Raw genomic sequence first — 13,175 nt, 5'->3', positions numbered from 1 at the left:
GACGTTAATAATCCACTGTTATATTCATTAACGCACACCGTTTTACGAGTATTAAATAATTGCAAGACTTCTTATTTTATTGTACATATCCGAGCGCATACTGCACTACCTGGACCTTTGGTTGAAGGCAATCGACGAGCGGATGCGTTGACTCTGGCGGCTCAGGTGGTACCTGATGTCTTTGAGCAAGCTCGGCTTTCACATGCATTTTTCCACCAAAACGCCAGGGCAATACAAAACCAGTTTTCTTTATCAAGGCGTCAGGCTAAAGACGTCATTGCCACTTGCCCTGAATACCAGAGGACTCCCTCTCTTCAACAGCTAGTGGTGTCAACCCTCGGGGACTCACCTCCTCAGAATTATGGCAATCTGACGTCACTCACTTCGCTGCACTTGGAACGTTAAAATGTGTACATGTGTCTGTTGATACCTTTTCTGGAGCAGTGTCTGCATCCTGCCATGGAGTGGGGAGTCAAGCATTGCCCAGCATTCCCCACTCACTGACCGGACAGGCCATTGTGGAGCGTACGCATGGCACGCTAAAGCGTCTGTTACAACAACAAAAAGGGGGAGATGGAGGGGATCAATCTACACCTCACGAAAGGCTAAATAAGGCATTATAGGTCATGAACTTTTTAAACATTTCCCCTGCCTCACAGGTGCCACCAATATTGCGTCACTTCTCATCAGATACCAGATCAAGAAGAAGTCGAGGGCAAGGCTCAAGTGTTAGCAAAAACCTGGAGAGTGGTAACTGGGCAGGACCAGATCCTTTAATAACCTGGGGAAGAGGTTATGCTTGTGTCTCCACAGGTCACGGTCCCCGGTGGTTACCGGCAAGGTGTGTGCGACCATACCTGAGGCGTGAGAGGCAGCTTTTGGTGGACACTCAGGAGCCGGCTGTGGGTGCTGTGGATGCCCCTGTGCCAGCAGTTCGCCATCTCTTCGACTGATCATTTAAGCAGAATGGATGGGCAATGCTTGCTGCTGCAATAGGACAAAATACACTATCTCTGTCCTTAATCACACTACAGTTGCCAACTCTTTTAAGAGAAAATGCTGACAGTAATTGCAACTCCTTGATGACATATATAGGCTTACTAGTCACTAGTGAAAGATGTAACTTAGACAAAATGTAGTTATTAATAAGGATGAAATGCTATAAGATGTGTGTATTCAACTTCCTTTGTTTAGCAATATTAAGAAGCAAGACCTCAAGTGTTTAACCTTATTAGAAACTCCCTTGGTTTTCCCCCTTGAGTGGTGGCCAGGCTCTGGGTGGAACCCAAGGGGAGGATGAAATCAGATGCTTCCGCTCAAAGAAAATTGCCAGTTATTTTGGCCTGCTGAATTAGATGTATGAGGCTGGACCTGCTTGCAACGATGTTGGATGCCTCACCTACGGATGGACGCATCGCGTAGGATTTCCGGTTTGCGAGGAAGGGCACTCTAAATTCTCGCTGCATCCAGGGTTCCCCAGCAATTGCGGATCTGAATGTTAGTACCCCATTAAGTAAGTGTGCTATTCCGTATTTTCCTTACTGTTTATTTTTGTAGTATCTAGTCATATCCCTTAAAGTAGTGAAAATTAATAGTGAAATTAGCCTACTCTTTTTAACTAGTAACTGTAACTGCTGTATTGTTTCTAGCCTTCTGTGGAACTGTTAAGTATGCTGTGTTTATTGAAGTTTGCCTAACCCTTAATTGATAAAGCCTTGAAACAAGTCTTGCAGGCGCAGCTGCAAAACAAAGAAAGGGGAGATGTGGGAGGCATTGGCCTGTCAGCCTTGCACAGCCTCTGAGAAAGTGCCAGGCTTTGATGAAAAACAGGCCTTGGAAGAAAGATAAGAGGCTGTTGAGTTATGCCAAGGTGGCAGGGAAAAACAACGGCCAGCTGCAACACTGAACTGTGGGAAAGTGCTGAACTGCGAGAAGTTGCTACTGCGAGAACAGCGCGTGAACGAGAGGGTGATTGGTCTGCACAGTGCGTGTTAGAGTGGTCTGATGCTGATAGGAGAAAAGGTTGATAGCTGTCTAATTGCTGATTTGCTAATTATGAAGTAAGAGCTTTACCGACAGCATCCGAGAGCATAAGTATGTGCCATTGTAACAATAAACTTTCTTTTCTTTCTGGATTTCATCGGGAGTCCGTGCCTCAGTTGCCACACTTTAACCGTTTGGCTTGCTTGATTATAGCACGTCTCACATTCATGGATAACCTGTGCAATAGCATCCATGGTTAAGTCCACCCCTCGGTCACGAGCTGTCACAGTCCACTCGGTGGACTCGTGATGGTTCATTTACTACGATCTTGAAAGTGCAAAATTAAGGCGACCAACACCAAAGGGGATCGTATCAATCAAACTGTCAAACTTTATTCTGTTGCCCGTGAAGCGGCACGCGATAGTTAGAGATGGGTGAAAGGAAGGAGAAAAGTAAAGTTAAGTTTAGAGAGAGGAGGGAGAGAGGTTATAGCTACCACCGCTGATCTCAAGACGTCTTAACGGTCCCGGGTCCAGCTGATGCTGCGTCGTCAATCGTCGTGATCCTTGGTGGGGAAGCTTCCAATTCTCCTTGTCCAGAAGTCATCTTTTATGCTCAGTAACACACCTTGCTCCTCCTCTGCCTCAGGGGTCTCCGCCCTTCTCACAATTCAATTATCATATCTCCACCCTTGTCGAGCGAGGCTACCACGCATGCACGGGGGGGGGGGGGGGGGGGGGGGGGAAGTCTCCGAGGCGTGGTCAGTCTTAGAGGCGGGTAACCTTCAACCAGGAGGTGTGTTTTAGTATTATAATGAAGCAAAGTTCGTCTAAAGTTTATGATTTCTTCATCGATGTTATGGCAACAGTCGCGATCCATCTTTTTTGACAGTGGCTATGCAATTATCTCTAACAGCTCCGGCTAGGCCCAGGTACCGAACAATAGCACAGCACTCTTTGTGCTACACGGGTCAGTACTCAGGAGAATAGCACAGCACTCTTTGTACCACACAGTTCTGTATTCAGGAGCCTTTGCATCACATTCCACTCTTGGGATCGGCAACTGTGTTCCAAACAGGCCGTTGTCAGGTACCTTCCTGTCCATGTCCCTGAGGACAATGTTGAGACAATGCTGATCTTCTGACCGACTCTTACACGAGCCCATCTATATGTTGCATCTCTTCCCTGATGGCCTGAGGAGTCATGGGCCCAGCGAGCCATAAATTGTTCACCCTTATGTTGCCAGTCCAGATCTACTTGAGCCACCTTGATCTTGGCAGCCTGATCCGCCTGTTGGTTGTTCTGATGTTCTTCAGTGGCCCCGCTCTTGGGTACGTGAGCGTCTACATGGCGTACTTTCACAGCCAGATTCTCTACTCGAGCAGCAATATCTTGCCATAATCCATCAGCCCAGATGGGTTTGCCTCTGCGCTGCCAGTTGCTCCGTTTCCATTGCTGTAACCACCCCCACAGGGCATTGGCCACCATCCATGAGTCAGTGTAGAGACAGAGCACCAGCCACTTTTCATGCTCAGCAATATCCAAGGCCAGCTGGACAGCTTTCACCTCTGCGAACTGACTCGATTCACCTTCTCCTTCAGCAGCTTCAGCAACCCGTCGTGTGGGGCTCCATACAGCTGCTTTCCACCTTCGATGTTTCCCCACAATACGACAGGACCCGTCGGTAAACAGGGCACATCGCTTCTCGTTATCTAGTAGTTTATTATATGGTGGGGCCTCTTCAGCACGTGCTACCTCTTCCTCTGGTGCCATTCCAAAATCTTTGCCTTCTGGCCAGTTTGTGATCACTTCCAATATTCCCGGATGGCTGGGGCTCCCTATTCGAGCCCCTTGTGTGATTAATGCGACCCATTTACTCCACGTGGCATCGGCTGCATGGTGTGTAGAGGGGACCCTCCCTTTGAACATCCAGCCCAGCACTGGCAGTCGGGGAGCCAGGAGGAGCTGTGCTTCAGTCCCGATCACCTCTGAAGCAGCTCGGACCCCTTCATATGCTGCCAGTATCTCCTTTTCGGTTGGAGTATAGCGGTCTTCTGATCCTCTGTATCCCCGACTCCAAAACCCCAGGGGTCGACCCCGAGTCTCCCCTGGTGCTCTCTGCCAGAGACTCCAGGTAGGGCCATTCTTCCCGGCTGCAGTGTAGAGCACATTTTTAACATCTTGTCCTGTCCGAACTGGCCCGAGGGCTACTGCATGAACCATTTCCTGCTTAATTTGCTCAAAAGCCTGTCGCTGCTCCGGGCCCCATATAAAATCATTCTTTTTCCGAGTCACTTGATAGAGAGGGCTGACAATCTGACTGTAATTTGGAATGTGCAGTCTCCAGAAACCCACAACACCCAAGAAAGCTCGTGTTTCCTCTCTGTTAGTCGGTGGGGACATAGCTGTTATTTTATTAATCACCTCCATTGGCATCTGACGACGTCCATCTTGCCATTTTATTCCTAAAAAATGAATCTCCTGTGCAGGTCCCTTGACCTTTCTTTGCTTTATGGCAAACCCAGCTCTCAGAAGGATTTGGATTATTTTCTCCCCTTTCTCAAAAACTTCTTCTGCTGTATTACCCCATATAACGATGTCATCGATGTAGTGTAAATGTTCTGGGGCTTCCCCCTGTTCCAGTGCAGCATGGATCAGTCCATGGCAGATGGTGGGGCTGTGTTTCCACCCCTGGGGCAGCCGATTCCAGGTGTATTGGACACCCCTCCAGGTAAAAGCAAACTGTGGCCTGCATTCTGCTGCCAGAGGGATGGAGAAAAATGCGTTGGCAATATCAATCGTGGCGTACCACTTGGCTGCCTTCGACTCTAGTTCATATTGCAGTTCCAACATGTCTGGCACGGCAGCACTCAGCGGTGGCGTGACTTCATTCAGGCCACGCTAGTCCACTGTCGATCTCCACTCTCCATTAGACTTTCGCACTGGCCATATGGGGCTGTTAAAGGGGGAGTGCCTCTTGCTGATGACTCCTTGGCTCTCTAGCTGACGAATCAGTCTATGGATAGGGATTACAGCGTCTCGATTGATGCGGTATTGCCGTCGGTGCACGGTTGTAGTGGCAGTTGGCACCCGTTGTTCTTTGATGCCCAGCAATCCCACAACAGAAGGATCCTCTGAGAGACCAGGTAACACAGACAGCTGTTTAATTCCTTCTGTTTCCAAGGCAGCTATACCAAAAGCCCACCGATACCCTTTTGGGTCCTTAAAATACCCTCTCCTGAGATAATCTATGCCAAGAATACATGGAGCGTCTGGGCCACTCACAATGGGGTGGTTTTCCCACTCTTCTCCACTTAGGCTCACCTCGGCCTCCAATACAGTCAACTGTTGAGACCCCCCTGTCACTCCTGAAATACAAATGGGTTCTGCCCCTTAAAAATTTGATGGCATTAGGGTGCATTGCGCACCAGTGTCCACTAGAGCCTTATACTGCTGAGGGTCAGATGTGCCAGGCCATCGAATCCACACGGTCCAGTAAACTCGGTTGTCCCTGTCCTCTGCCTGGCTGGAGGCAGGGCCCCTCTAATGTTGGTCATAATACTCGCTAACGACAAATGGGTTAGTGTGGTGTGCACGGGTTTCAGCCTCATCTTGGTCACCCACTTCTTGTGAATACAAGTCAGGAGTTCTTCTCATAGGATCATGAGCAAAGTCGACCTTTGTGCTCCGTTTGGGCACTTGATTACTGGAAACTGGAGCAGCATTTCTCCTAAAAGAACCCCGTTTTGTACTTGTTCTTCCTTCCAGCTCACATACCCGCTCTTCTAGGAGGTAGGTCAGTTTTCCATCCCATTTCTTCATGTCTTCTCCATGGTCACGCAGGCAATGCCACAGCTCCCCCCGTGGTGTGTACCGGTTCTCTCGAGTAGGGAAACGACTGCTCCTAATAGCCGAGATTCTGGTCCGTGCAGGTGGGGAGTAGGACATGTTCTCGTTAAATTGCTGGAATTCATGAAATAATTTCTCCACAGCTGCAACGAGGGGGTAAGAGAGACTTTCTTCATATTGTCGTAGTCGGCGAGCCAGTTCATCCACTGCTGGTCCCTCTTCGTCTCTCCAGTCCGTTACTGCTGATGCACTGGTATATGATGAGGGTGTGCTCCGTACAAACTTCCTCCACACGGGCCGGGTGCATCGGACTTCATCTGGATCTGTGGGTAGCCGTGCATTATCTGGGTCATAGTAAACTGCCTCCCGCACAGCTAGCTCCCTCAGGTATTGAATGCCTCTCTCCATAGTGGTCCGCTTACTTGGTCGACATGCAAAGTCTTCCTTGAAGGGATACCTCTCCCTCACACTTGACAGAAGTCGCTTCCAGAGACTGAGATTTTGTGTCTCCTTTCCAATGGCCTTGTCAATGCCCCCTTCCCTACACAGGGATCCCAGCTGCCTCACCTCCCTGCCCTCTAGTTCCATGCCACTGGCCTCGCTATCCCAGCACCGCAGCAGCCAGGTAACGAGTTGCTCACCTGGATGGCGGCTGGAATCTTTTCTTATGTCTCACAACTCACTCAGGGATAAGGATCGGGTGACTATCACTGGCTCTGCCTCCTCCTGTTCTCGTGATGGGCCTGGTTCATCCTCACCCTGTACACTGCGAGGGGATTTTCTTGTGTATTTCTTCTTCTGTCTGGGAGCAACTGACACTGTCGTGGGTTGGTTCTCTGGTTCAGCTGCAGCGCCTGTCCTCGGGCTTGTAGTGGCTGCAGCTTCTGTTACTTGGTTACCAGGTGCAGAGCCCTTCTCTTCCTCTTGAGGGTGCTGAACAGTGTTTAATAGCACTCGGTAGGGGATGGGCCAGGCCCCAGCATGTTGCAGTGAGCTGTGCCTCCCTGGAATTACCCGGGTGACAACATACTTTTCCCAAATATTTCACTAGTTCTTCAGGATTCTGCACCTGTGCAGGAGTGAAGTTCCAATACACTGGAGGTGCTCACTGTCCTAGGTACTTGCCCAGGCTACCCCACACCCCCAGCCACTCATAATTCTCCAACCTTGGAGTAGATTTCCTTGTGATACTCTTAAATAGTTGCTTAACCCTGAACAAAACTTGAACCACATGCAGGAACACACTAGCTCCTAGCACGAAGATGACCATGTAAATGTCAACATTCCAAGGATATTTGAAATTCCTCAATTTCTCAAACACAGCTGTAAATAGCCCCAGGGCTGATGACAGCACCCCATCATAGATAAGCATCACATAGTACAACAGAAACAAAACCTTAACCCACCTCTCACGGAAGGTGAGCAACAGCATGGGAAACACGTATTGCAAATGAGGTGGTAAGATCTTAAGGAGCCAAGCAATCCACATTTTACCCGTTTTGTTGTCATCTCAAAAGAAAAATCAAACCTCAGTGCCCCACGTTGGGCGCCAAAACCTGTTGAGGTTTGAGCTCAGCCGGCAGCCAGAGGCCACGTGGCCGGCCATTCACCTCCCCCCTCTGGTGAAATAGGGGAGGGACAAAAAGAAGAGAATTCGTGGGTTGAATAAAAAGAAAGCATTTACTAAATATACCAAGAGAACAACAGTAACAATAGCGAGTCCAAAAAAGGAACGGGTAAGATGCAGCAGTGACTTACCGAGCGTGGCGACCGCCCCCCCCCCCCCCAGCAACACGCGACCGCACCGGAACCTGAAAACGGCGCCCGCCCGAGAGAGCCCGCGCCCACCTGTATCCCTGGGCATGGCATCACATGGTATGAAATACTCCAATGACTGGTCCGGACCGGCCCTCCAGCTGTGCTCCCTCTCAACCCAGGGAAAGTTAACTCCATCCTGGTCGAAACCAGGACAGGAAGTTATTTCCTTTAACTACAATTTAGGGGTAGTTCTATAAACAAGCAAAACACCAGGAAACCGAAGACTGAGTAACAGTGTCAATATGCTTTGACATCAGATTTAGGTTTTAATTAACATATATCTTCTCTTAAAAATGTTTACAGCATGTCAGTAAATTAAACATATTAACATAATTGTGTAGTTAAGACTCCTTCCAAGTATTCCAGTGCCTTAGGGTGGATTGCGGATATGTGCTCAAAGCACAAGACAAAATTCTGGAGATCACTATTGAAAACTCTTGTAAAGAACAGTTTATCAATAAACAGCAGGTAGAGTTGAGTCAACTATTAAAAACTTGTGTCTGCTTGGTAAAATGGTAATTTAAGAAAACAAGGTTTACTGCTTTTATTGTATTGTAAAACAAACTGTTCCAGCAAATTTTAAAAACCCACTTTACAACAGGGATATCTGGGTTTGTAACCAGGTAGACAAAGTCCAACTTCCTATCAACCTTTTTCTTTTACAATGCCTCAGTCACAATGGAGAAACTCAGTGTACTGGGTGTGGTTGAGCCGGAATTGGTTTTCCCCTCTAGCAGCCCCCATGGTGCTGTGTTTGATGCTGGGAGCTGGCAGGGTGTTGATAGCACCCTGGTGGTGTGGCTACTGCTGAGTGGTGCTTACACAGCACCAAGGCTCTTTCCGACATTTCCCCCCCTCCCACAGTGGGACGGGGTGGGCAAGATCTTGGGAGGGGACACAACCAGGACAGCTGACCCCAACTGACCAAAGGGATATTCCAGACCATCTGACGGCTGCTCAGTATAAAGCTGGGAGAAAGGAGGAAGGGGGTGGGGTCACCCTTGGTCCTCCGAGGCAACCCCTCCGCGTATGGGAGCCCTGCTTCCTGAGAAGGCCCGACATCGCCTGTTCATGGGAAGGAGAGAATAAATCTGTTTGCTTTTTTTTTGCTTCCGCGCGCGGACCTTTGCTTCGCTTTGCTTATATTAAAACTGCTGTTGTTTTACCCACAAGGGTTGGTTGGTTTTTTTTTCCTATCTTATTTTCTTTCCCCTCTTTGCCCTGTTGAGAAAAAAAAAGGGGAAGGGGGGGGGAAGTGATAGAGCGACTTGGTGGGTACCTGGCATTTAGCCAAGGTCAAACCACCACAGTATCTTTTAAATATCCCAACATATTAGTACTATTTCTCAGGCTATGATTTGTAAGTAGAAACTTGCTTGATTAACGTAAATGAAAGGCTCAAGCTTTTAAAAATTATTCAAACTGCATTATAGGTGCATTAGCTGACATTATTCTTCAGAAGGCAGTTTAAGAGACTTAGAACTTGACTAAATAACCAAACTGAGGAGGAAGCTGCTAAAACATGCAATTTAACAGATGAAACGGAACCTAAAATCATTGAATTTATCAACACATTTCAAGTGGTGGTGACAAGTTAAAAATCAATTCAGATTAAACTTCAGATTCTAGGACTGCCTCTGAAGTCAGGGCTTTCATATTTGCATGACGTATCTATACAAGCGAGTCATTAAAAAGTACAAAACTTGCATATGTACAGTAGCAAACGTACAATAAAAAAAGTCAAATATCTGTAAGCAAAATGCTTTAGACAAAAGCAGAATAAGTAAACCTGAGGTGAAGACAGACTTCTATTCTCAAAAAATTAAGGATTTAGATTCTTCATTCAGTTTCAGTTTCCAAGGCAGAAAAGGGAAAGTGGCATGAATACGCTTGCACAGCCAAAGACCTTGATTTGCACACACACACTCCTTTGAGAAACAAACCAATTTTTAAAATCTTGTACCTCATAGTCTGGCCCTCCAAAGTGGGACTTTTTCTTCAGTTCTGTCACAGCATTTTTGTATGCTTCTTCAATTCTTCTCCTTTTCTCTATCTCCTGCAAAATTACATGATCATTTGATGCAGCAAGAATGAACTGGCTGATAATAGTCAGCATGCCAGTAAATGGAATGACCAGTATAGGGGTTTTTCCCAAGTAACAATTGCAAAGCTGCTGATTTTCTGATTTTAATTGAATGCATGCATTTAACGGTTGGACTAGATGATCTTCAAGGTCCTTTCCAACCTAGAAGATTCTGTGATTCTATGTGTGCCCATACACATGCATATATAATACAAAGCTTGGGGAGCTAGCTACCTTGAGCATACCTTCTTTAAGTCATGTGGAAGAAACTAGATCAGCAAGCAAAATCTGGTATCTAGTTTAAGCACAGCTATTATTCATGGTTTGTTGAGGGTCAGACTTGGTATCTGACAGTTTATATAAACTCCTTGACACAGATGCATGAGCAGCAATAACAAAGGGTGAAAAGTAAGACTGGTAGAAAGCTAACTTCTTGAACAGGGTGATATACTAGTGAATCACAGCACGTAGGCTTGTATCTATAACTCGCTGGCATAGGATCCACATGAATCATTTTGTAAACTCCATGCAGAGACTAACAACTCAACATCATTCTCCCATAATAGGTGTGTGACTGTACTAGAGCCACTAATGATGTCTATGTCATAGTATATTTTGAATAAAGTGGTAGTAGTGACGGAATCAGATTAAGCCTTGTATTTCCTCTGCAAGTTCTATATACTGCCAGATATTCCCAGAGAAACGTATAAACGTTTCTGAAATTCTTGCAGAACTCAGCTTTAGTACATAAGATGTTTCTTTGTTCCCTTTTGGCAACTGGACACCACACACTACTACTTGCAGATATAATTATTCAGCAACCCAATCTGAACGTTAATGATTCAGTGCAAAACCCTTAAAATTACTGAAAGGCTGAGTTTACCAACTGGGAATTTGGTGGCAAATGTTCACTGTGGAACACATACTTTCCAATTTCTAAAGAAAAGTTTGAAAAAATAAACCAACAGTTTTCATGCAAAACAAAGTAGTAGTTTTCCACAGAAAAATTCTGAGTAAAAAAGCAGCACTTACAGAATCACAAAATCATCAAGGTTGGAAAAGACCTTGAAGATCACCTAGTCCAACCGTGAACCTCACACTGAACGTTCTCAACCCCACCAGATCCCTCAGCACTATGTCAACGCGACTCTTCAACACCTCCCGGGATGGGGACTCCCCCCCTGCCCTGGGCAGCCCATTCCAACGCCCAACAACCCTTTCTGGAAAGAAATACTTCCTAAGAGCCAGTCTGACCCTGCCCTGGCGCAACTTGAGGCCATTCCCTCTGTCCTATCGCTTGTTCCTTGGTTCAAGAGACTCATCCCCCCTCTCTGCACCCTCCTTTCAGGGAGTTGTAGAGGGCCATGAGGTCTCCCCTCAGCCTCCTCTTCTCCAGACTAAACCCCCCCAGTTCCCTCAGCCGCTCCCCATCAGACCTGTGCTCCAGACCCTGCACCAGCTTCGTTGCCCTTCTCTGGACACGCTCGAGTCATTCAATGGCCTTTTTGGAGTGAGGGGCCCAAAACTGAACCCACTCATCGAGGTGCGGCCTCACCAGTGCCAAGTACAGGGGTCAGATCCCTTCCCTGTCCCTGCTGGCCATGCTATTGCTGATACAAGCCAGGATACCATTGGCCTTCTTGGCCACCTGGGCACACTGCTTGGCTCATGTTCAGCCGGCTGTCAATCAACACCCCCAGGTCCCTCTCTGACTGGCAGCTCTCCAGCCACTCCTCCCCAAGCCTGTAGCGCTGCTGGGGGTTGTTGTGGCCCAAGGGCAGCACCCGGCATTTGGCCTTATTGAAACTCCTCCAGTTGGCCTCAGCCCATGGCTCCAGCCTGGCCAGGTCTCTCTGCAGAGCCTCCCTACCCTCGAGCAGATCAACACTCCCACCCAACTTGGTGTCGTCTGCAAACTTACTGAGGGTGCACTCGATCCCCTCGTCTAGGTCATCAATAAAGATGTTAAACAGGAGTGGCCCCAAAACCGAGCCCTGGGGGACACCACTCGTGACCGGCCGCCAACCGGATTTAACTCCATTCACCACAACTCTTTGGGCCCGGCCATCCAGCCAGTTTTTTACCCAGCAAAGCGTGTGCCCATCCAAGCCTCGAGCAGCCAGTTTCGCCAGGAGAATGCTGTGGGAAACGGTGTCAAAGGCCTTACTGAAGTCGAGGTAAACTACCTCCACAGCCTTTCCCTCATCCAATAAGCAGGTCGCCCTGTCATAGAAGGAGATCAGGTTTGTCAAGCAGGACCTGCCTTTCATAAACCCATGCTGACTGGGCCTGATCCCCTGGTTGTCCCGCCTGTGTTGTGTGATGGTACTCAGGATGAGCTGCTCCATCAGCTTCCCGGGCACCGACGTCAAGCTGACAGGCCTGTAATTTCCCAGATCATCCTTCCGACCCTTCTTATAGATGGGCGTCACATTGGCCAGTTTCCAATCTGTCGGGACCTCCCCGGTCAGCCAGGACTGCTGGGAAATGATGGAAAGCGGCTTGGCGAGCACCCCAGCCAGCTCCTTCAGCACCCTCGGGTGTATCCCATCCGGTCCCATAGACTTGTGTGTGTCCATGTGATGCAGTAGGTCACTGACACTGTGGGGGGATCGTTCTCCCAGTCTCTGTCTTCTGGCTGAGGAGGCTGGATTCCCTCAGTACAACTGGTCTTGTTATTAAAGACTGAGGCAAAGAAGGCATTAAGCACCTCAGCCTTCTCCTCATCACTTGTTACCCTGTTTCCTCCTGCATCTAGCAGGGGATGGAGGCTCTCCCTGGTCTTTCTTTTGCTGTTGATGTACTTATAGAAACATTTCTTGTTATCCTTGACTACTGAAGCCAGATTAATTTCCAGCTGGGCTTTAGACCTCCTGATTTCCACCCTGCATAGCCTCACAGCCTCTTTGTAATCACTGTGAGTGGCTAGCCCCTTCTTCCAAAAGCGGTAAACTCTCCTTTTCTCCCTGAGTTCCAGCCAAAGCTCCCTGTTCAGCCAGGGTGGCCCTCTCTGGCGCCGGCTTCTCTTACAGCACCTGGGCACCGCCTGCTCCTGAGCCATTAACACTTCCTTCTTAAAGAGTGCCCAGCCTTCCTGGACCCCTATACCCTTCAGGACTGTCTCCCAAGGGATCCTGTCAAGCAGTTGCCTAGACAAGTCAAAGTCAGCCCTTGGGAAGTCCAAGATGTCAGTTCTGCTGCCCCCTCTCCTGGCCTCTCTAAGAATAGAGAACTCTATTATTTCATGATCACTGTGTCCTAGTCGGCCTCCAACCACCACATCCTCCACCAGTCCTTCTCTGTTTACTTAGATGAAGACAGTGTTGTCTTTATCTGTGAATGTAGGCTTTTCCCTTCCTGAAACTATCACAAACAGGTGATAACTGCTAACACTTACGTTTCAGAAAATTTTGCAAGTTTACCTATTTTGAAAGCAACCAGAG

General features: G+C 48.0%; 1 protein-coding gene across 15 annotated transcripts in view; it reads right to left on the bottom strand.

The window, feature by feature from the left end:
• The window catches only part of LOC141917771 (ceramide transfer protein-like), a 78,088-nt gene that overhangs the window by 18,148 nt on the left and 46,765 nt on the right, over positions 1-13,175 (bottom strand). For all 15 annotated transcript variants that reach the window (XR_012621444.1, XM_074811258.1, XM_074811256.1 and 12 more), the window contains one exon: positions 9,613-9,705. Coding sequence is in view for 14 of the 15 variants with exons in the window: in XM_074811258.1 (XP_074667359.1) it covers positions 9,613-9,705 (93 nt within the window). In the remaining variant the exon portion in view is untranslated. The remainder of the gene's footprint in view (positions 1-9,612; positions 9,706-13,175) is intronic.

This window comes from Strix aluco, chromosome W (genome assembly GCF_031877795.1).
Source record: "Strix aluco isolate bStrAlu1 chromosome W, bStrAlu1.hap1, whole genome shotgun sequence".
Lineage (NCBI taxonomy): Eukaryota > Metazoa > Chordata > Aves > Strigiformes > Strigidae > Strix > Strix aluco.
Note: the sequence above shows the minus strand (reverse complement) of the source record. Positions and strands in the feature narration are given on the sequence as shown.